The 24,890-nt window shown below is 39.0% G+C and overlaps 1 protein-coding gene across 4 annotated transcripts; it reads left to right on the top strand.

The window, feature by feature from the left end:
• The first annotated feature begins 1,623 nt into the window (after positions 1-1,623).
• LOC107210317 (interleukin-1 receptor type 1-like) lies at positions 1,624-22,570 on the top strand. Of its 4 annotated transcripts, none has more exons than XM_033513324.1 (14): positions 1,626-1,724; positions 3,133-3,214; positions 4,009-4,278; positions 5,383-5,449; positions 7,243-7,474; positions 9,024-9,213; positions 10,220-10,394; positions 11,562-11,627; positions 15,191-15,311; positions 16,638-16,783; positions 17,569-17,712; positions 18,783-18,947; positions 19,673-20,599; positions 22,289-22,570. In XM_033513324.1, the coding sequence occupies exons 4-13, from the start codon at positions 5,389-5,391 to the stop codon at positions 20,047-20,049; spliced, it is 1,677 nt and encodes a 558-aa protein (XP_033369215.1). In that variant the 5' UTR covers positions 1,626-1,724; positions 3,133-3,214; positions 4,009-4,278; positions 5,383-5,388; the 3' UTR covers positions 20,050-20,599; positions 22,289-22,570. The 4 variants fall into 4 exon arrangements, with proteins under 4 accessions (XP_015496503.1, XP_033369215.1, XP_033369208.1 ...); XM_033513317.1 differs by having other exon boundaries at positions 5,307-5,449; XM_033513322.1 differs by lacking the exon at positions 1,626-1,724 and adding an exon at positions 1,945-2,043 and having other exon boundaries at positions 5,307-5,449.
• Positions 22,571-24,890: the final 2,320 nt, after the last annotated feature.

Below are 24,890 nucleotides of genomic sequence, written 5' to 3'. Positions count from 1 at the left end.
TCTACCATTCAAGAAGTAAAAACATGCCTTCGCACATTTTTTCAAACCCTTAATCAAGTTGACAGTCTTTTTACACTCATTTGAAAATTGTTCAAACTTCAAGTTGAAGCTTCTTCTTACATTACATTTATTATTTTATTATTCCTATTAAAATATATGTTTACTTCAACCAAAATGGAAATAAAGTTAATGAATGTGGATCTTGAACAAAAGCAGATATGGGGATAAGTAATCGCTGAATACCCTACAGTCATGTCTTTGAAGAGTGAATAAAAGCAAGTTTATGGGAACCAAAATGGAGGAGATGAAGGCAAGCACAGGGGAAAAATGTTCTAAAAACTATGGAAAAGGAAACAATTCCAGGGAAACTTCACCCTGGAAAATTCAATTTCTGTTTCAGTAAGTTTAGCTTTACCACCAGATGAAACAATGAGAACTGTATAGTTTCTACACAAAGCTGAAGGAAGAAACTGTTGTTTGAACCAAAAAAGTGAGATCCTCACACAGTGGAAGGGCTAGCTGACCAAACAAACAAAAAAAAAGTAAACACTTAGAATCATAGGATCAACAAATGGTTTGGCTTGGAAGGAATCTTAAAGATCATCTACTTCCAAGTCCATCTTACATGGTTGAGAGCAAATAGAGCTCTGCTCTAAAGAAGAGAAAGGTGAGCAACTTCAGGTGACTGAACACAGGAGTGGTGGCACCAGACACTCACATGGCCCGTTCTGGTGGACACCAAACCGAGGCGAGAGTCCCTGGACTCACTTCATGGGCGCGGTGATGGATTGCCAGACTGGTTTCTCTTGTGTGAGAGTTTCCCAGAGCAGGCATGGTTAAGCCTGGCATGACCTGGATGCACTGGGATGTAGGGGTTCAACCTGTTTGAATGCATGAGATGTCTCTTCATCCACTAGACTGCCAAATGGGCATCAGTTCTGTTCTGTAGCAAAGCTGAGCGCTGAGCTGGCCACAGGGCTTTCTTTCCAAGGTCAGCCCAGCCAAGGCTTGCCATGAGCCCCGAGGGCAGCCTGAGGGAAACTGCACTGAAGTCAGTTCGCCATCCCAGGGGATCCCAGCCTGCAGGGTAGCTAAACCCAGGCGTGAAGGCCAAAGGGAGTAGGCTGATGGCCGAGAAAACGGGCTTAGCCAAGCTGCGGGGAGATGTCCAGCAGGAGGTCATACAGGGGGACACCGTGAGGACCAGCTCGCCCTGTGCCAGGTACTGCATGCCCTTGGGACTCGGCGGGGCTGCCGGACGGGAGCCACAGGTGCCGCTCACCGGCCCTGCCTCCGCCGAGCCTGGCCAGGCCGGTCCGGGGCCGGTCCGAGGGCGGTTCGGGGGCGGTTCGGGAGCGGTCCGAGGGCGGTCCGAGGGCGGTTCGGGAGCGGTCCGAGGGCGGTCCGAGGGCGGTCAGGGAGCGGTCCGGGGGCGGTTGGGGGGTGGTCTAGGGGCGGTCCGAGGGCGGTCAGGGAGCGGTCCGGGGGCGGTCCGAGGGCGGTCCGAGGGCGGTCAGGGAGCGGTCCGGGGGCGGTCCGAGGGCGGTCCGAGGGCGGTCAGGGAGCGGTCCGAGGGCGGTTCGGGGGCGGTCCGAGGGTGGCTCGGGGGCGGTCCGGGGGCGGTCCGGGGGCGGTGGCCGTGGCTCCCCGGTGAGGCGAGGAGCGGTGCCCGTGTGCCCCGCTACGTGGAGCGGGCAGGGGCAGCCGGCGGGGAGCGCAGGGAGGTGAGGAAGGGCCGTGGGCTCTGAGGGGACAGCGCCTCTTTCAGTCACTGGGCCGGGCCGGGCCGGGCCGAGCTGAGCTGAGCTGAGCTGAGCTGGACAGGGCTGGGCTGGACTCGGCTGGGCTGGACTCGGCTGGGCTGGGCTCGGCTTCCAGTGCCGCCTGCGTGGCGGGGAGGAGAGGGCAGGGAGGATGGGCTGAGGGCTGCAGGCTGGGGGCGGCTGTGCTTTCTTTTCCCTCCCCGCGCCTCTCCTGTCGTCCTTGGCTGCGTGGGGAGCGCCCTGCCGGGGCTCCCCGGGACGGTCGGGGTGCGCTGGCCAGGTGAGGCTGCGGTGCCGACGGCTTCCAGAAAACCAACAGTGGGTTTGTTGCTTTCAACTGTGTTTTGAGGCCGTGTATGTTTCTGTGGGGTGTGTTGGCGCAGTCTCTCAATCTTTGTGGCTGCTGGTTTCTCAGCTTTTATGGCCCCAAATAGCTTCCGTGGCAGTCATTTTTTATTTTGCGTTTGTGTCTGTTTCCTCGTTGTGTATCGCATTGTACAAGCTCAGGTAGAAAGTACGATGGACAAATAAAGGCTGTAGGAGTGGTAATGCTGCCACATTTTTTAAAGTACTTGTAACAGGAAGCAGGATAATGCTTGGCGTAAATCTTCTTGACCTGGTAAAACACTACAAAAACTATTTCTGTATTTATTTATTGCATAACCGTGGTCAGACAGGGGCTCTTTATTAACTGTTTGTGTGACAAGTGCAAGGTTTTGGGTGAAAGAGATGCCTGTATCGAGCAGGAAGGAGCTGCTGCTCTGACAGTCTCAGATCTGTGCTGGTCACAGCCTTGACGGTGCTTGGCAGCAGCCAGGGGAGCCACAGCTTGGTAGGAGAGATCCATTAAAAAAGTTACCGAGCTGAATCAAGGCTCTGTGTGCTTCCAGACACAGAAGCGTGTGTTGCTTTTGTAGCGTTTTCTACAGGGACTCAAGCAAGCTGCTGGATGTGTTTTGTTTTTCTACTTCAGACGTTCAGCACTGGGCACTTGTTTGACTTGGACCATTTGTATGTGTTTAGATCCTTAAAAAACAGGCTAAAAAGTCTTGTGCAGAAGTTATTTTAGAATGCAGGATCCTTAATTCAGATATTTTAATTCACATATTTTATGAGAAATGAAACACCTATTACTTTTTTTTTTTTTTTTAGTATTACTAATTTCCTCTCTCCTCCTGAGATTAAGACTATTTTTAAATACTTTGCATCACTATTTTTGGTAAATATAATTTTGTCAACATGAAATATTCAGGTTCTTTTAAACGCCTCCTCACAGTACATTGAGAATGATCCTGAAAACTTAATAACTTAATTTGGACTTAAATAAAAAATGTGCTACATTTAAATTCTTATTACTTCATATTTACAGGTATCAGGAGTTAAAATGACTTAGAAAAGTACTCAAAGCATGGACTGTGAAATGAACTCCTTCCACTCAATACTGAAAGAAGGTACTGTTTTCAATTTATTTAAATAATAAGTCTGCTCTTTTCTGTATGGTTTGGAAACACTCATTGTCTCTAGTTTGATGTGGGACAGAAGGAATAGATAGCACTTCACTGTTGTAGAGTCAACCAGTGGTGGCTAGTTATGAACAGCTACACATACTGTTTTTGTTCCCGTCTGCTGTTCTTTGGTAAAAATTTGGGCAGTTACCTGAACTTGAAGAAATAAGTTAAGATTTAGAACACTTAATACTGTCTCAAAGTTGAACTGGAATTTAGCTTGCAAAGACCTAACTGTTGCAAGCTTCTTTGTTAATACTCTTTGACTGCATTTTGACTTAGCTTCACCAGAATGCCCTGGATAATGGGTTTGTCTTAAATATACAGCTTTTCTGTAGTTCTGCAGCTTGCATGATTGTCTGGAAAGAAGACATAATGACTAAAATTTGTGGTCATTGTGTCAATGTCAGCATACCCTTATTACAATGCTAATTATTATCATGCCTTAAATGTATTTGTTTCCTTTTAGTTGTTGACCGTGTCTTACAAAGTTGCTTGACACATGTGTAACATTGTGTTGTTTTTGACAGAAATGTCTTTTCTTGAAGGTATCTGCTAGAATTCTTGGTCGGTCTGTACTGCAAGTTTTGTTGCTCTTTTAAGTCATCTCTCTAATGTACAGGGGGATGCTCTTGCTTTTATGTTTAGGATGTCTGTAGAAAATTTAGTTTTGTATGTGTATGCTGCTGTCCAAATGATATGTTTTGTAAAATCTTTTTCCCTTTCTCTGCTTTTTACAGGTAAACTGAAACTCCAAAAATGATGACCTGCTTGTTGGCAAGTTACAGGAAAAGCACATACAAGGCAAATAAATAAGGACTGTGGTATGAGGGTTTCGTCAGATAAACTTTACAAAAGAACAACTTACCTGAAGGCTGTTATATTAAATTATTGAACTCTACACTGTGTGACCTACCCTAATGCCCCAGGACTCCTGCACATGAAATGCTTCAAAAGAAGGAACTGCTGTGGCTTGTTTGCGACTGAAGTGAATTACATTGGATAGAAAAGTAAGTCATATCTTACTTTTTCATGGAATAACTTATCTTCGTCCTGCCATTTCTATCTAGGTAGAAGGCAAATATTAATTTGGACCTGGCAATAAATGTTTTGCAATGGACTGCTACTTGTGAAACCAGCTTGCTTTAGAGTGAGAAGCAGAACCTTGCAAAATACTCAAAAGCTGAGGAAAGGCAAGGCCACTGGATGCAGATCTTAGTCTACAATTAGCTGTCAGAAGGGGGAGGATTTAATTGTTTGCCAGCTGGTTGACAGTAGAAAGCTTGGGGAGATCTCTGATGACACCAAAAAAATGCTGGCGTATCTGAGAGGGAAGCAGGACTTGGTTAAGTTTTAGAGTTTGTAGAAGCCACTTGTGGCCTGTGAGGGCAATGGGTGTGTGTTCAGTTGTGTCTTTGTCGGAGAAAATGGAAAAAAAGACCTGAGGTGTGAATTGAAACTACAATCCTTGGACACTATTTTTTTGAGTCTGACCACAGCAATTCATATTAGCTGTGGTTTTCACAGACATTTGACTTTAGATGCTCATTTTAAGTGGCAGATGATACTGGAGTTACAGTATGCTTGTCCTTCTGCAAAGAACTGCAAGTTACTGCTCTTAAAAGCTGTCTCAGCTGTATGAGAACAGTTCAAAGAAGGAAACCTCTTACATCTCTGTGATTGTGTCTCTTGTAAGCATTTGGAAAGAAGAGTAGCTTTTTTTTTGAATTCTGAAGTATAGCTTAAATCACTATGCTAGCATAATTTGTCTGCGCTTGAGGGTTGTGTTTTTTTTTCTTTTCTTGTTTAAGTATGCTGGTTAAAGAATATTACACTTATGCAAGAGTTATTCCATCAGCATAGTTCTAGTTCCAGGAAAAGTTCTAGCAGAAAGCTGAGCAGCTGTTTGTGAATGCCAAGAGCTGCTGTAGTTGAAATCTTCAATGACTGGGCCTAAGTTACCAAATCCAAGTTTTCCCTCCCCAAGATGACTAATGCTTCTTCTGGTTTTTCTTTTTTTTTTTTTTTTTTTCTTAAGGAGTAATGCAGGGTGCAGAGAGCAGTGCATCTTGAACAGTTTTACCACACTAATGGAAAAAACTTCTGGTTTGCAGGAAAATATGACATCTATGTTTTTGCTCATTGGTCATCTCATTGTACTGATACATCTCTTCAGTGCTGGTAGGTTAAATATTTTGTTGAAATTACCATTTTAAAAAAGAAAATCTGCAAGAGATGAGTTGTGTGTATTTAGTAGGAAAGAGTTACTGAGAATAAGTAGGGTTTGTTTTTGCTTTAGCATGTTGATGCTAGCTGAATATCTGCTGGATTCAGATTGCACTAGGGATGTCATGAACAAATGGAGATAATTTTTTTAAAATCTAGGTGCATAAATTTAGGGCTCTGAGGCTTTGATTAGATTTTTTTTTAATGAAGAAATCTCAAAGTGCCTGGCTTCCTTGACTTAAGGTTAGCTGTAGAGTGCCTTCTTTGAGACATTCTGTATGTCTAGTCCTGAAAGCAATAGGGATGAGTTTTCTTTATAATTAAATAAGTAATAGTTTTAATGACAGATCTAGTATTTCAGTAAAGTTTAGAACTACATAAATTAATCATGGTTGTCTTGCTACTCCTGGCATAAGCAGTATAATACTAATGTCCCTGAATTAGACTGAGCTATGTGGACACCTACTTGGAAGTCTTTAAATGGAAAGGTAGTAATATTATAAATATTAGTGAAGATTTTATTTATTTTGAAATTGAATATGTTAACTTTGTATTTGTACAGCCATTAAGCAAGATTTAAATTGTTTAACTTAAAATTAAAGATATTAACTGTATAAAATCAGTTCAACCAGATGTTCTGTAGTTACGTAAAAATTCAGTGTTGGACATAAAATCACAGAATGATTTGGATTAGAAGGGTCCTTAAAGATCATCAGTCACCAGTCCAACCCCCCTGCCATGAGCAGGGGCACCTTTCACTAGATCAGGTTGCTCAAAGTCCCTTGTGGCCTTGAACACTTCCAGGGGTGGGGCACCCACTGCTTTTCTGGACAAATGTATGCAAAAGCTTGAAAGTTTTACAATCTGCTTTATAGCCAAATGGTCAGCTCTGTTTGTGCTGCAGTTGTATTCTCCAGTTTGTTTTTGATTGCGTATTCAAGCTCTTAATAACTTTTTGCAATATCTGTGCTTTTTTCTCTGATTTTTTTTGGCTGATGTTGAAGGAAATGCTTGCTAGGCTGCATGATTGTGTCCTGTCAACTTGTTACACAGTTATAATTATAAAAACTATGTTTACATTGGCCTTTTGTGTGATGTTCCGAATAATAGGCCTTCTAATTAAAGGCACAAATGTAGAAAGGAAATAATACATTATACTCAAGACTTCTTAATCTAAATGGTTAATCTAAATACTTTTAAATTTTAATCTAAAATAAATCTTTATCTAAATGCTTTTTCTTTCCAAATTTTTTTTTCTTGATTTGTTTTTGGCCCAAAGTCATAGTAGCAGAATACTGTCAAGAGTTCTGCGCTGCTACTGTTTGCACTGTGCTTTACATAGATAGTATTTACTTTAAGAATCTGTCAATTCTGCAAAAGTAGTAGCACATTTAAATAACAAGAACACGACAGGTAAGTTGGGAATCTTGGAGCTGCCTGATGAATGCCGTGGATCTTCTTACACCCTGGTTTGCAATGAGATTGTTTGCCTTGCATGTGCTTGTTGCTGGCTACCTTAACAGAGGGAAGTTGTGCCTTAAGCTTGTAAAATATGTGTTCATGTTCTCAACCAGAAGGTGGTAACAAACAAAAAAGAATAGCACTGTGATGTTTTAATCATAAATCGTTACAGAAAGTTTTTCTAATTCTGTGTAATTTGGAATGGGTATTAATACTTCTTAAACATAAAAGTATGCAAATTAAAAGCATTGATAATTTTTTCATTTTTTTCATTGTTTTTTTAACAGAAGGGTGTGTTATTTGTAATTACTTTGTGCTTGTTGGAGAGCCTACATCTATTACTTGCCCAATAATTCCATTGCCAGTGCTTCACTCTGATTACAATTTGACGTGGTATAAAAATGGTAGTGCTACACCAGTGACCACAGAGAGAGATGCCAGGATCCACCAGCGAGAGGGCTTGCTTTGGTTTGTTCCTGCAATGCTGGAAGATTCTGGAATTTATGAATGCAGTGTAAGGTAAGGAAGAAAGGAAACAAGTGGATTGCTAGTGCTTGCAAGTGTGATAATTAATTTGTGGAACTTGTGTGTACAAAACTTCTTGTTTAGGTAGAATGCCTGGATCAGTTGAAAGCACTGTTTAGACCATGCTTTTTGTTTCTGCATGATGCCTGTTTCTCTGCTATTCCACACATTTAGCACTGCAAAAGTGGTTCATAGAGAGGACTCTTTATCTTGAAGCATGATGATACTAAAAATGGTCTGTGGGGGTGGTTGTTTGCTTTGTTTGTTTTGGATGAAGTGTAAGGTCACAGGAAAATGCCTTATCTTCTTTGGTTTTTCCTGTGTTCAAATTGCTGTTTGATACTGACAGATCAGAACAACACTGGTTTCTTTGTAGGACAAGGCTAAATGTAAGAATGTTTGAAGAGGGGCAGACTTTGCATTTTATCACCACACAGACTTTCTGGAGAGCTTAGTAATCTGCTGGAAGTTGTACTAGAAATCTGAAAGTTAAAAGACTGAAAACAGTTTTTATGATTTAAAATATTACCATGTCTTACTGGTCAAAAATGAGAATGCATTAAAAGAGCAAAGTGGTGTGCTAGACAGCTTTAGAGACTGAAAATAATGTATCTTTAATACTACTCAAATGATCTGAGTGTACGGAGAAATAAAAAAGGAATAGATTATTTGAAAATAATCTATATCCAGATTTTTTAGTACTTTAGAGCTCTGTCTAGATCAATAGCTAAGATTAGTGCACTGGACTTCATCACTTAGGCCTTTTTTACAATGGTTGAAATTCACTGTGTGCTGAACAGGAAATTAATTTTGGGAAGACATACATAAAATGTTCTTTTTCTCATGGTGTTGTCACAACACACTGAGAACAGCCAACACAGGCTTTTCAGGTAACCCTAAATTTGCTTTAGTAGTCTGTTGTTATGTGTACTGGTGTGCAAAGAGTACACCAGTTAAGCTGGAGAGTTTGGGTTGTGAATGTAGTAAAAATGATCAGCAAAATCTTCCAATGCCACAGACATTCACCAGAGTTTACCCTGAAACCAAAATTGGAAGTCGGAAGACATGTAATCCCTTCAAAGCTACCCAGCTGCATAATTTTAATTTAGCGTTTCCTGCTATGGTTTTAGTATATGCTATGAGATGTGTTCCTTTGGGCACCTCTCATCCTTGGTGTACACAATATCAGCAGAACAAAAACCTTGCTAGGGTTCAGTTGTATTAACTGTAAGCAATGTTTTGTTAACATTCTGTGCATCAAATACTTAGGCCTTAACTGCAGCTCTGAGAAGTCCTGACATCCCATCTCATGTGTCCAGAGTAAACTCTGCTTCTGCTCACAAGCCAAACTGAGAGCTTATTTTCATTTCTTCACCTGGAACAGGGGCTGAGGGGCTGAGGATGGTGTTTACAAACTAGGGGAATAAAGCAGGGGTGTTATAGAGGCAAGGCTGCTGGAGATGCTGAAGTCTCTCTCCCTGACTTGCTGGAAATAATGAACCTTACTGTTAATGACCTGACTTATCTGCTGTTCTAATTACAGGAGCCTTAACCACTCTAACAAAAAAACTATAAAATTAACAGTTTTTAAGAACGATAATGGTTTGTGTTTTAATGGAAAAATGAAGTTTGAACAAAAAGTGATGAGCACAAAAACTGGAAAAATTATATGCCCTGATCTAGAACAATTTAAAGATGAAGACAATAATCAGCCTGAAGTACATTGGTATAAGGTACTGAGTGTGTGTATTTCATATATACAAGATACAAAATGTATTATTATTTAAAATGTCTTATGAAGTAACTGTGAAAAGCAGTTTTTGGAAGGGAAGGTTTGTTTTATCTACAGTTTGAGTAAGGCATGAGTGTGAATAAGATTTGTGAAATTCTGTTTTTTCCTTTGATTAGTTTATGTAGGTAATAAGTTCTAGAACTTCTATGTTTCTGTAAAGAGAAGGTTTTGCATAATTATTTCAGTTTCTCAGGATATTAGAGAATATTCTAGTATTAGATAGAGATGTACTATCTGTTGACTGTGGTATTCTTTTGCTGCTTGCTTTGGTTCTGCAAAAATGTTCTGTAGACTGTGCAAGCTTGGAGATACGTATTTTATCTGTGTTAAGGTAAAATTCTGAAATAGTTCAACTCCTAATTCTGATGCTGGTATTCAAGCAGTGGGCCTATACATGCTAAATAACCTTGGTGCTGCACCTATTCATCTTTTGAGGTGAAGAGATTCTCCACTGTGGGTAGGTCAAGAAAGAGAAGGAAGGTTTTTTTTCCCTGAATTTGTATTGCCACAGAGATGGTGATACACCCAAACAGCACGAGGCACTGCGATAACAGCTCTTTCACACAGAGAAGTAGGGGTGCAGGCATGTATTCTTGTCAACTCTGCTGCATGTGTAATGACTTCTGCTATACCTGAGATAGAAAGCTGTCCAGCTATTAATGAAGGCAGTGAACTAAAGCACAGCATTTGAAAACGTAAAGGATAGGCAGCAGTGATTTTTTTAAAAAAGTGCAAATGGAGTAACATGTTAGACTGTACTGATGCTTGGAAAAGAATCTACATCATGGCTTTCAAAGAAGTAATTTCAAGTATTTTGAAGTAATTTTAAGTCATCAAGTATCTCAAAATACTTTGCCAAGTATTTTCACCATCACTAGAGTTCATTAACTGATTTAATTGTCAGGTTTTTAGTTCCCTTAATTCACAGGTACTTTTGGTGTGTTTAGGAATGTAAACCTGGATTTCTTGAAGACAAGCGACTTCTTTTGGCAGAGGGTGAAAATGCTGTCTTGATTCGTAATGTAACTGTGCAAGACAGAGGAAACTACACATGCCATATGGTATACACATATATGGGAAAACAATATAATGTTTCAAGAACCATAAGGCTAGAGGTTAAAGGTGAGTGCATGAGGTTGTTCTCTTGGCTCTGCTGTAAAAGTTTGTATGGAGACATAAGATATTTAGCATGTTACTTTTCAGCTCTGAGAAACAGAGTTGTAAGTCTTCTTTAATTTATTCCTGAACATAAAATTGAACGGTAATGAAGCATGTTGTTACACTTAAGCATTGCTTTTGAGGGAGAATTGTCTTGGGAAAATGAGTAATGAAGGGTTGAATTACAAGAAAGCAGTGGTTTCTGGGGTGGAGGTATTGCTTTTGCCAAAACAAATAGTGCACCATTAAAGTAAATAAACTTAAAAATAGAAGCTTTTTCTCCTGAGACTTATCACAGCGAATGACCTGCTTGAAGCCCTGTTGATGAACTTGCTTCTCCATTGATGGGAAAGGAGATGTGACAAGCTGTATAAGTAATATGAAGTTAATAAATATTCCTCTGGAAAGGATTGGCTTACTGTTGGCACTTGGTTGTGCTTTTCTGCTGCCTCACTCTGCCAGTAGTGTCATTTATTGCACTTACCATTCTGATTATGTCTTTGTGGGCAATGTTGCTGGTGGCCTGACTAGTAACGTGATAATAGTGCTATCAGAACAGCTCTTTGGAGACAGCAGGTCCATCTTTTTAGGTTAAACCAAAATTCTGACTTTATGTAGGTGATATATGAACAGTGGGTTGTTGGCAACCAATCTATACTTTGTGCAGAATGATACAATTCCAGCCCAGTTTAAGTATATGTTTATTTAAACTTGTACTTAAAAAAATATTCACCTTATCTAGGAGGTCATTGATACAACCCTTTTCCTCTTCCTAATCTATCTCTGAAAAAGTTAATTGCATTTCTGCATTTTTTGGTTTTGTCTTTGTTTTCTTGTTTCGTGTTGCTTTCATATCTGCTGCCAGTAAATCTGAGAATTTTTTTAAAGCATTTTAAAGTTTTGGTTTTTTTTGTTTTTTTTTTTATCTTGGGAGCTAAAATAGAATAACTTCGAGAGAGTAGAGCAAATATAAGACATTTCTGCTTTAAATATGAAACTCATAGTTAGTGCGGCACTACAATAGTACCAATCATAAAACCAAACCCACTGTAAAACCAAAACTATTGTCAGTTGAATTAAGTCATGGATCTTTTCCTGCCTGAAGGTTTTATTTTTCTTTGTTTTGGTTAGAAAAACCACTGCAGATGCAACCAGAGTTTATTTATCCAAGGAACAATACAATTGAAGTAGAACTTGGTAAGTAGTAACTATTTAAGAGATCATTAGCTTTAAGTGAAACAAATAAGCTCCTGGTCTTTACAAAATGATATGTGAACAGCTCTACAGATTTCAGCAGGACTGAGAGATAGGCATGTGGATTGAAGAGAATATCTGGAAGACAGAGGATAGATAATAGAATGTGATTTCCCAGAAATAAGTTGTAGGGGGAAGTAACTGTGCCTAAGATTGCAGTCTCTTGACCAGCAGTGTTGTGCATTTATTTATTTATTTATTTATCTGTTTATCTATTTATTTTCTCTTATCTCCATCTGTCCTTTTTACCACTTCTCATTGTTTGTGTCATGATGTGACATGTATTTCCACATATGTGGAAATATACTGAGACACGGTATATGTGGTTTATGTACATGTAGCACGTTAGGATAGTTAGCAGTTGATCACTTCAGTAGCTCTTTCTCTTCCTGTATGCTTCCTGTCTCACTTCCCTCTCCACAACCTGGATTTTATTCCTTGTTTTAGAGTAATACAGATTTTGGAAACTGATCTTTTGTGAAACAGTGAGCTGCTAGTTGATGCATATCCCAGGTACTGCTTATCTTGGAAATTTCTTAAATAAGATGTTCTGGGTATAAAGAATAACTTCTTCACTGGGAGGACAGCTGGGCAGTGCAATAGGCTGCCCAGGAAAGTTACACTGTCTGTCTTTAGAAGTTTTAGAACCTGAGTGAATAATAATATTTATAATTCTGGTCTGACCTCAGAATCAGGCCACACTTTGAGCAGGAAATTGGATTGAAGACCTTTCTTTTAACCTCAGTTATTCTTTAATTCTCTGGGCCAAGTATATGGTATTGCAGTCTTAAGCAAAGTTACGTGTGTTTCAAGTCCACCACATACAAGACAGAGTGTGTTCTACTGACACAGTCCAGAAGAATGAGATTGGAACTGCTTGAACTGTATTTTTTAAAACCATTTTGTAACAAAGGGGACAGTTTCAAACAAAATATTTTATTTAAAAGGGCGTTAACTGATTTTGGAGAAGTGTGATTGGCTATTTACTGGAATTTCCTAGTACAGGAAACAGTTTTATAATCTTTTGAGGAATTAGATGATTAGAGAAGCTCTGAGCAGAGGTTGCATTTGGACTCTGATACCACATGGGAGGTAACTTTGAAGTTGCCAGGTTCTGGTGAAGATCAGGAGATTTTGACCAGAATTGCAAATGAGCTTTAATAGAATTTATGTTCCTCCAAAGTCCAGAAGGCTTTGTTTTAAACAGTGAGGATATTCAGAATCTGATACAATAAGTATTATTTTAAAGGCTTACAGTCTTGTAGTCTTCAGATGGTTATTTAATTCTGTTGAAATAGTCTAGAATCACTCAGCAGCCCCTTCTTTTCTTGTATTTGTATCTTTTCTGTCTTCATTACAAACAATACATGCCTGAAAAACTTTCAGTTTTTTCACTGTTAAGGAAATTTGTTAACCAGATCTTGGATTACAATAGGGAAACTTTCCATGATAATTATTTTACCTCACATAATCCTAATCTTTATGTGAAAACTTGCCTTCTTCTTTGTAATTGTAACTATGGAAGAAATTAAGTAATGTTGCAGTTGGGCTTCCCTGTGCTGTATCTCCCACCCATTAATGTATCATGTAGGTCTCATCCCCAGTTTTGACTGGTAGTTATGACTTCTCATTTAATTCAGAAAAGTTCTCACTGATGTACTCAGGAGTCTGATCTTCAGGCTCTTAAATTTACTGAAGGCAGTGTTAGGGTTTTTTCAATCCTTGATAGTATTTTCTGAGCAATTTATTAATCCAGGGCCTGCCTGTGACTCTCAGCCCAAGTCATTAAGGCTGTTATGGGACAATTTGTTTAGACTCCTTATTGTAGAATTTGGTCCGTATTTGTTATGGCTTGAACACAACATTAATTAAAAGTTGTGCTGGTGTATTGTTGGATGCTTTGGACCACCTAGGATGAGCAAACCTTGACTGCCTTACAGACATTAGGGTAGTAGTCACTGGTGAGACTAAAAGGAGACTCCAGCCACAAAGTGGGTTTATTGTGATTACTGAAATGATTGCCTATTACAGGGTCACAGGGGGGGACACTTTTAAAAGGCATTTGGTGAGATTTGTTTTTGTTGGTTTTGAAATGACATTGCCATTCAAATATTCAATATTCTTTGTCCAGTACCTTCAGTGGGTACTGGGGGAAAAAAAATAAATCCTCCTACTACATGTCTGGCTGTGTGGCAGAATCTCTAAGCAGCTGCATGAACATGTGTATGGAAATACCTTTGTGATTTTTGAATGAGAAATATCAGGAGAAGGTTAAGTAGAAACTTAACAGTACATTCATGAATGTGTGTACACAGAGGGCATGGAACAATTGAGGGGTTTTGTTTTGATTTTTTTAAAATAATTGTGCAACGCACTAAACCACATCTTTAAAAAAATATACATTGTTGTGGTGGAAGGATGTGAGGGAAGAGATCGGGGAACATCTCTGATTTCTATGCGAACTCTTGTTCAAGTAACTTCTTTTCATGTGAGCTAAAGGTTTATTCCATACTTTTGTTAGAGACCATCCCTTGGAAGCATCTAGATCTGATGCGGTTCTAGGAAATGAAAGACTTAAGATTTTTCCATAGGCCAGCTGAGAGAGCCCATCTTCTCCTATCAAATCGTAACTTCCATGGGTAAAATACAGAAGGCAAGGAATCCAAGAAAGCTGCTTACCTTCCTGTACATGGAGCTCGCTGAGGTACATTGGCAATAAATATATTTTGCAAATTGGCTTGCTTAATACTGAGGTGTTCTGTAAGATCTGGACTCTTGGTGGCAAAGGAACTGAGTGACAGGTGAGCTTGCTCTGGAAGTAAAGTGTGATAATATTCAGAAAACATCCCAGTATACAGTGTTGGCCAAAAGACCATGATTTGGAGTAAAGATGTGTGGTCACTAGGAATGGGATTCAGCTCCCAGATGTAGTCTGCACATTTGTGCATATGATCCAGGGTCTTTAACTCAGGCCAGTATCAACAGGGGCTCAATTCAGTTGCCTACACAAAGAGTGCTTTGTGTTTTGGGTGGTCTGGCTACTCTAGCAGTGCAGTTTTCTTGAAGATCTGGAGTCCTGTCTGACAACTCCATATGGATATCTTCGATACTGGAGAGCATCTCAGATGTCACCATAGGTGTACATGCAACTGATTTGAGCCCTGGAGATCTTTCAATGGAGTCTGGAGAGTCGTTCAGTTAAGAAGGTACCTACTTTAATGTGTGTAGACTTCAGCAGAGATCAACTCTGTTACTAGCTTAAGACACCTAGCCTCTATGTAGATGTGAACATTTAGACACCTACATTTAGAGTGGAATTTATATCCAGATCATAGACACCCAAATTTGGATTACAAATGGATGAGTTTAAGGACTTTGCTTTTTGTAAGGTAAGCAGGTTTCTTTTATATCCCTCCTTTTCCTAGCTGTTTCCTCCTCACTTGATTCTGCTCCTATTACAAGACCTTCAGTTTCTGTGGGTTTTTTTTGTTTTTTTTTTTTTGTAGGCTCTCATGTAGTGATGGAATGTAACGTATCAAGTGGCATAAATGGCTTGATTCCATTCTGGCAAGTTAATGATGAGGATGTTGATATCTTCGATAAAACCTACAGGGAACAGTTTTATGAGTAAGTATCCTTATACATTGGATTTGTGGTGCATTTGTAGGTGAAGTAATCTGCAGTAATTTACAGTGAATTCATTATAGACTACTAGTCAAATGCCACTAGTCAATGAAAGGCTGATTAGAAGTCAGTATCAAACACAGTATATTATTATTGTTAGGTTTTATTTTTATTGTAAATACTGTGTCTGATACAAATGGAATGAAGCAATCATGTAGGTTTTTATAATGCTGTTGTGAAATACAATTTTTAATGCTTGCTTATGCATTTGTTCTTATGTGATTTTTTTCTTTTTTACTAGTATGTTAAAGCCTGTCCTCAATTATTAGTATGGGAAGGATAGATTGTTCCAAAACAAAAAATCACCCACCCAACTTATTTTCATTTGTGAAAATGGTCCTTTTTAAGTACAAACACAGCTGCTAATCCTCAAGAACACAAGGCAGAAGCTCTTGTTGCAGGACATTTAGGTTCCAAAGTTTGACAACCCTGAAGTAAAAAAGTGTTCAGGTGGAATTTCAGATGGGAAAGTCATTCAATTTGTGTTGATAGCCCCTTGTCCAGTCAGTGAGCACAACAGAAAAGAGCATGGCTCCCTCTTCTCCACTCCTTCCTCCCATCAGGTATTTACACGTATTGATGAGATCCATCCCCTGCCCGTGAGCCTTCTCTTCTCCAAGCTGAGCAGTCCCTGCTCTCTTACATGACAGATGCTCCAATTCCTTATGTGTCACATCACTGCACACAACTTGTTCCAGCAAATCTGTCCATCTCTTGTACTAGGCAGCCCAAAATTGGCCCCACTACTCCAGGTGACACTTCACCAGTGCTGAACAGAGGTGAAGGATCATTTCCCTTAACCTGCTGGCAGTGTATTTCCTAATGCAGTCTAGGATGCCTGGGATCTGGTTATTCCTCCTCATATGAAGTATTTGCATTTTGTTTTGAACTTCATGAGGTTTTTTTTTTTAATTTGTCCATCCTGTCAAGATTCCTCTGGATGCTGGTTGTTTTATCAGACATCCCTTTGAGTTTTGTGTCACCTGCCAAATTGCTAACTGTGCACTGTCTCCAGCTCGGGGGGAACAAACCCAACAAACTCAAACCAAAAAAACCCCAAACTAAACAACTAAGCCCAGTATGGTTTTAGTTCATGAAATCATTAGTTACAGGTGTATGTTTATTGTGCTTTACTAGCTTCTTAGGTTTATAGAGATACAAAAACATTAATTTTTTTGTGTTTGTGGATAGATTAATCTGTCTCATATTCAGCATAGATACTCAGATATGTACAGATGTGTTTCCCTTTTACCTTTTTTTTAATGACAGAGAGGGGTTGCCTCATGGACTTGCTGTATCTGGAACAAAATTTAACATTTCAAAAGTGAAAGTAAAGGACTATGCTCATAAATTCTTCTGCCATTTCATATATGGTTCTCAACAATTTACAGCCTACATCAAATTGGAATCCCCAGGTAAGAGATCTTTTCTTGATAAAATGGTGATCATTGATTACTTCTCAGTTAGTTTGACAATGCCCTACTTAAAGCTAAAGCAGTGTGATGTGCTTTTATGCAAAATGGGCAGTGCATCTCAGTACCTTTCTCTGTGAATTTTTTTGCCACGTTCTTAGCAAAATGAAAGAAAATAGTGCTTTTGATTTGCTTTGTCTTCTCTCATTCAGTATTTTAGGACTGAAAGTAGATATGAGCTCTAACTTGTTACATGACTATAATTTCTTCATAAAGATTATTGGTAGGATTTAACCTCAGAAATTCTTTAATGCATTGACTGAAAAATGCAGTTTGTGGAGGGTGTCTGTTTTAAAGACAGTAAATGAGTCAGTTCACTGACAGGTCATTGAAGGGGCAGAGGTAAAGCTAGTTGGTCTGGGGAGATTAACAGGTTGGAAAATCACCTCCCCACCTTTGACTTCCTTGCTTCCTAGCTGATAGAATTTTGTACAAGAATTCTCACTCTGTTGTTGTGCTGGATTATATGTCAATATTTTATTTTGGTGTTTAAGCTGAAGAGTAGCCTCATTTATCATATTGTATTTTTTCTCTGAAAGATAAAAGTAGGCTTATCAGGTAATAGTAATGGCAGAAAGCATACATTAAACAGTTTTTCATGTTCTTTCACTTCTTCTAAAGCAAAAATATTTTGATGATTAAACAATTTTGAACAATCTTTGTCTTTCCCTGTTTCTATTTTATAGTTGTACTTTATTTGTTTTCTTTCTTATTCTGTGCTGCTGCAGCTCGAAACATTCAGGGATACTTAATTGGAGGAGGAGTTTCCTTGGTTTTTTTAGTATTTTTTACTCTCTTTATCTACAAGATCTTCAAAATTGATATTGTCCTTTGGTATCGGGACTCCTGCCATTCTTTCCAGGGGAAAAAAGGTATGTTTATGTAACAATGCTGAGTGAGGTTTTGAGCTTCCACCTTTACTTGCAAAGCAGTGAGTTACTCTCATGGATCATGATTGGTCTTCCTTGGGGTTTTTAAAAGGATAGTATTGTTTTTAAGATGTTTAGAATTCATTCAGATGACAAAAGCATCTACAGGGGTAAAAATCAGCAACTTTCCATGAATGCAGAACTATCATTGCTTTTCCTGAAGACCAATCCCAGTGGTTTGAATACTGTTCTGACAGAAGTTTTTCAGATTACTCTTAATTCCTATTGTTACAGAAAGCTGTAATACATTAGAATTGTTAAATGTTTTTGTTTTCCATAGATGAAACAAGAAAAACATAACTTTCTTTTGTTTTCTATTTAAAGGAATTTCTGATTATTTTACTTTTTGGAAATTTTGCTTTCCTGGCATGCAAAAAAATGTTGATAGGGGTGTTGTATGTGAGAGTATGCTGAAGTATGGGTAATTTCCAAATATCTGAGAGGAGATACTTTCTGTTTCTCTAGCCATGTATCTTCTAGAGGTATTGATATTCTCTTAGATTTTCATGGAAGTCATTTAAAAGACTTCTTTCTGAAAATTTGATTAAAAATATCTAAAGCAATTTGGATCTTGAAATTTGACACTTTGTTTTTGTCGTCATGTCTAAGTGGCTGCTGTGGTTTGAAACTCCAGGATGCAACTCCACCTATGAGTTATATGGCAACTGGAATTCTAAGTATCAGTTGTACCACTGGGTCCACTGTTCTTCAAATAATTCAGTGATGACACTTTTAATTTAGTGTTCAAAAGAGAAAGTTACAACTTAATTTTTCATGTCTCTTTTGCCCATTCAGATTCAGCATTCTGAATTCTAGAAGGCCTGATCCTACAAATATTTCAGGCTTTGTATAATCATACATGTTTAGTTAATATAGCAGGATTAGGACCTAAAACAATGATTCAAATGAGTGAAAACCCCCCCAGAGTTTAGAGATTTTCTTTGATTGTTTGTTTGCTTGCTCTTATATCTTTAGAATTCATTTTTATGGAAGTTCTGTTGCTCACTCCTTAGTTTCAGATGAGAAGATCTATGATGCTTATGTGCTGTATCCAAAAAATAGAGAAAATTGCTTGTATTCATCAGATATTTTTGCTCTGAAGATACTGCCAGAGGTCTTAGAAAGACAGTGTGGATATAACCTCTTCATACTTGGGAGAGATGATTTACCAGGAGAAGGTAAGTTATCTGAAGACAAATTTGACTTGAGTTTTCTCATTGACCTGCAAATAAACTGAGAAACAGGCAGTCAGATAGGATTCTAAATATTTCTCACCATCAAATTAACTTTTTTTTTTCTTCACAGTTGAAGATTTTGGTAGTGGTTTGAGAAGGAAGAGATCCCTGAGAAGTAAAATCTAAAATGCTGCTTAATTTTTCCAGCTTGAAAAAACGCAATAGTCTGTTTTCAGGGTTTAGCCATGGGATTTATGTGTGGTATTTACCATATTTCATTTTTTGCAACTTAACTGACTGGAATGCCATTGATGGCGGGGAATCTTCTCTTCCATTTACGTGTAATAAAACAAATTAAGCATATCAGAAGAGATTGTTTAAACTAAAAAGGTCCTGTGGTTCTGGAACTTGTTTTTTTTTTTTTTTTGCGTTTGTACTTATGATGGTTAGCAAGATAAGTAGTAGACAGTTGGTAGCTCTTCTCTGTTTCTGCAAAACAAGGATATAGACAGAGAGTCTGATGGGGTCAGATTGTGTTGTATTGGCCAGCTCTCTGTCATTGGCTAACCCAAGGTAACTGCTTGCATGCTCATATCCTCTCCCTATTTTGATATGAAGTGTGTTGGCTTAAATATCAAACAGTTAACGAACTGTTAATAGCTGTAGAATACTGGTAACAGAAAATAGAAATGTACAACCTTAATTTTGCACAACCTTTTTCTCTACAGCTGTGATCAGTGTTGCTGATGAAAAAATCCGTCAAAGTAGGAGAGTGATAATTGTTTTAGTACCAGAGCCCTCCTGTTACAGCATACTGGAAGATGAGTCTGAGAAGCAGTTAGCCATGCATAGTGCTCTTATTCAAGACAGCATTAAAGTAATTCTCATTGAACTTGAAAAAATACAAGATTATGCAACCATGCCAGAATCCATCAGATACATTAAGCAGAAGCACGGGGCTATCCGATGGAAAGGGAACGTCTCGGAAAGGTCCCACTCAGCAAGGACCAGATTCTGGAAGAAAGTGCGCTACCAGATGCCATCCAGAAAAAGTGGCTCTTTATTAGGATTGCATTTGTTACCAAAAGACTTGAATTTGCCTTAAATAACAAATGAGGAATGATACTTAACAACTGATCAGTTCACACAGTTGGTGATGGATTGACTGAGGGTCACATGTATCTGTTTCGTGCAATCTCATACAGATTTACTGGAGTGAAGGTACTACAGCTTCATCTGCAGATGTGAATCTTTTTTTACTTCAGGCTGGACCAACAGAACACCTTGAAATAACATCAGTAGCACATGTAGGAAGTACACAAGTATTTTTCCAAGAATGATTCTGTGAAATTCCCTGGTATTAAAAGTGAAAGGACAAAAAACTGTAAAAAATTGAAACCAATGAAGAGAATGAGATATTTTTTTTTCTGCAATTAAAGTTTTAATATGAAGGGAATTACACTAATTATGGTTGTGATATTACATAATGTGCACAGCTGATGCCAGTAAATGTTTTTTTTTTGTTTTTTTTTTTTTGTTTAAATGAAATGACACAAACCTTTTCTTTGTTACAAGTTTGTTATTTGCTTTGTTCAGTTTGTGGAAAGATAAATTCCTGTATTACTGCATCAGTGTGTTACCATCCAGGAGAAAAGGTAAGAGACAATCCCAGCCCTCCAAAAGTGCTGTTGAACCTGACAAAGCTTAAATACTCTTCCCTGACCTTTTTTACATTTGAAAGATCAATGCCATTTGAATCAAAAAATTAATCTCTAGAGAACTTTTTATTTCCAGTTAAATGGCTTAATCCATTTATTTACCCAAGTGGAACAACTGGCTAATGACACAGAGTCTGTTATGGGGGGTACAGGATGATTGACTTCATTCAGCTTACATTAAGGACCACATCAAGGGGCAGAGAGAGATGCCCATGTTCCCCCTTGCAGCAGCTTCCTTTTCTCCTTTCCCTCTGCTCTGGTATGTAAGGAATCTGAGATGACTCTGTGCTAGAGGCTGCAGTCACAGCTTTCCAAACAAAAGGAATGGGAAATTGTGTAAAATGTTGAATCATTTCTCTTTCGTTTTAAAATATTTTTAATAGTATTTTGTATGCCCCAAGTGTTAACTCTAAAGTTATGTTTGACTTTTAGGCAGCAATGTAGTTTGCAATTATCTGTTCTTTTTTTGGGGCAGGGAATTGATTTGATTGATTAAAAACATTCATCAGACCTCTTTAATGCTATGTTTATAGCTATTAATTTTATAGAAACAGGAGATGAGAGCCAAATTGCCCATGTAATTTCAGTCTGTCCTTAAAGTTACCCTTTTATTAGATTTTGAGATCTTGTATAGGGAAGTCTCAAGAATTGGCTTTTACTGCTGCTTGCAACTCTGAATTTGTGTCCGATCAGCTTCTTTCTTGCAGCACCTTTTGCTCTCCTCCCATTCAAACTCCAACCTATATTTTCTCTTGCAGCTCCTTTATTTTGAAATAGGCAACTTGCTTTTGTGTCAAACTCCACCACTTTCCAAGCTCTTCCGGGAGGCTGTTGCTAATACAGTCAGTATTAGGCAGAATTTTTCCCTCTGGTATCTCCACATGTTTGTCAGGAAAAAATAATGTTCTGCAACCTTCAGAATTAATCTATTAATTTACAAAAGTATTGCCTTTTCTTTCATGGCTCAAGCAATAGTCTTATGTCTCTATACTCAAACAAACAAATCTCTTCTGGCTGATAAGTGACAAAAACAGTGGAAGTAGGTTCTTCTCTCAGCTAAATTACTTTGGTTTCCTCAGTGTGTGCTGGAAACTTGAAATAGTGCTTTTGAGAGACAGTGCCTTTTGAGCTTTTTGAGTTATGTGTGTGTTTGACCAGAATGGAATAAGAATCCCTTCATTTCAAGAAGAGGAAGAAGTGTATTTGGAATGTCAGACTAATTCAAACTGAAGTATTTTATTGATGAATGTCATGTATGACCTATGCAGATGCTCATCATCCTTTCTCATTCTGTGTTTTAGTCACAAGAGAAGTGTCAAGGGAGGATCAGTCCTAGTCATGAAGTGCCACATTTACTTAGATGTTCATGCAGTGTGCCTTTAAATATGGTGTGTGTTCAGTAGCAGCCTGTTGTAGGGTAAAAAGGCCTTGAGATCCATCTGAACAAGGCTAATTGTTACGGTTCACATTGATAGAAGAATCAAATAGGACAGAAGCTGTGTGGTTTGGTCAAAAAACTCTTCTTTGAGATCCCTGTATCAACTGTGAAGACCAGACACTGGCATTATGGTATTTGTACTCTGAGAACTAGGGTGTAACACTGACTTTGTGCTTTCATCTTGACAGCTCAAGTATGCAGACCAGCCAACAGAGTTCCAGTGACCTCAATCCTCCTAATTACTTCTGCTGACTGGAAGAGACTGAAATGAGAACTGCTGCTTGTTATCCCTGACTTTAGGAATGGAAGGTTATTTTACTGAGCCAAAATAGTGTTTTTAAAAAAGTATTTGTTCCTTTTGATGTATTTATACAAATGATGCTAAAGTTTTCATATGTGTTTTGTAAAGGCACTTTGAGGAAGAGTCCATTTTAAAATTTAATAAAGGCACTACATATTTTTTTCATACAGCACTGCTCTTTCTTTTGCCCTCATTTCTCCACTAAAGCATGCTGAGAATGGACAGTGGAAAGCAGCAGTTGTGACTCACTGGCTTGACAAGACTGCTATAATAGAGCTTCACTCAGGCTGCTGCCAGTCAACCTGGCTGTGCTACAACACTAACACAAACCACCTCACCCTGCCTGAGCTTGGCTCTGCTCTCTCTGGTACTCTCCTTGTAGCAAGGTGAAGCTAGAGCAGCCCCAAGGCTGCTGCATTGCTCCCTGGGACCAGCATGGTCCTCAGCAGTGCCATATTGAGCAGCCTTGTGCTGCACCTTCTCAGGAGCTGGGGAAATGCAGGAGACCTCAAATGGAGGAAATGTTAATTTCTCAGCAGCAGTGGAGAGGCAGCCTTCTCTGCTCAGCCCCTGGGGAAAGTGCTTACTTTCTCATCTGCTCAAGGAAAGCCAGAGCCTTGTGCTGTAGGGGTTGGTGTAGCCCAGAAACCAATTGTATCCTGGGCTGCATCAAAAGCAGCATGGCCAGAAGGGTGAGGGAGATAATTCTGCCACTCTGCTCTGGTGAGGCCTGACCTGGAGTGCTGCATCCAGCTCTGGGGTCTCCAACATTGACCTGGAGCAAGTCCAGAGGCAGCCACCAAGTTGGTCAGAGAGATGGAGCACTTCTCCTATAAGGAAAAGTTGAGACAGTTGGGATTGTTTAGCCTGGAAAAGAGAAAGCTTTGGGGTGACCAAATTGTGGCCTTCCAGGGCCTGAAAGGAACTTACACAAAAGATGGGGCAAAACTTTACAAGAACATGTAGAGACAAGACAAGGGGGAATGGCGTAAAAGTGAAAGAGTGTAGGTTTAGATCAGATATCAGGAAAAAATTCTTTGCTTTGAGGGTGGTGAGGCACTGGAATATATTTCCTTGGGAGGCTGTGAGTGCTCCATCCCTGGAGGTGTTCAAGGCTAGGTTCGATGGAGCTTTGAGGAAACCCAGTGTAGTTTAAGGTATCCCTACCTGTGGCAGGGGGTTTGGAACTAGATGATCTTCAAGATCCCCTTGCAACCCAAGCCAACTCTATGATTCTTTGAGTCTGAATCATACAGGGGTTGCCTTGTCCTTGCCTCCCACCAGCTTGAGTCTCCCACAGGCTCCTGCTGATTGCACAGTGGCCCCAGTGCACAGATATGGGGCAGTGAAGAGGGAAGTGCTGTGCTCTTCCTTCCCCTGCCTCTTCTGCAGAATGGTTTCACTGCAGGATTCAGCTTTTTAGCAGGTAGGAGTGGTTTGTCCAGGGTTATACCTCATCTTTTTTTTTTTTGTTTTTCCCTTTTGTCTGAAATATCTTACATGATAGAAAAAAAGTGTAGTGAAACCAGAAAAATGAAGATGTGAGAGGGTGGGGAGGATGGAGGCAATGGTGACTATTCCTTTTTACAAGATTGCTTCTATTAGTGATTTTCTGTTAGTACATCAGACAGCAGGGAATTTGATTTTAAATGCAATGCTCTTCCCTAACCTTGTGCACTGATTTCACTAGAAGTTAATGATGAAATAGTATTTAAGAAATAAGGATGAAATCATACAAATGTGACACACCAAAATGCTTACTCAATGATTTTGTCTTCATTACGTGACAAGCTGTAACAAAATACATTTAACTGTCTTAGCACTTAGAAATACTGCTGGCTTTTACTATCATAATATTTTTTATTATGACTGACAAGCCTGAATGTGTCCTTATCAGTAGTGTTTCAGGGATGAGAAAGACTGCATTGCCCATTCACTAATACAGGCTGTAAGACATTAATCTGACTGACTCTACCTACTTTTTAATTATGGGATTTATTTTATTATGTTTAGACAAAAGGGGAAATGAATAGTCATATGATCTTTTTTATAAACTGTAATTAAAATATTTTTTATCATCTAAATGCTTTGTGATTAAATTGAAACTATATCCATTTTCTTTTCAGCTTCTACTTAAATAGTAGATGCATCCTACTGTAAAAAAGCAAAAGTGTTGTTTAAGTAAGAGTGACTTTTTATATCAAGTTTTTGTATTTTTTGGTTGTTTAAATATGCTAGGTTATTTTCTCTGCCCTTATTCACTTTATAAATTGCATTTAAAAAAGACACCTTAATCTTTGTCCATGTAAACACACAAATGTACAAGTGTGTAAAAGTGATAGATCTCTTGGCTAGAATGGCTCTAGGAGTGAAGGTGGCTCAGTGCATCTGAAGATCATCACTGAGCCCCAGTAACTTTCCCACACACCTTGTGTTGATGGACTGCTCCAGCTCTGCAGGGCTTGTAGCAGGCTTCTCAGCACATCATG

Source organism: Parus major, chromosome 1 (assembly GCF_001522545.3).
Source record: "Parus major isolate Abel chromosome 1, Parus_major1.1, whole genome shotgun sequence".
NCBI classification, from domain to species: Eukaryota; Metazoa; Chordata; class Aves; order Passeriformes; family Paridae; genus Parus; species Parus major.
This window is presented reverse-complemented; position numbering and strand designations above follow the sequence as displayed.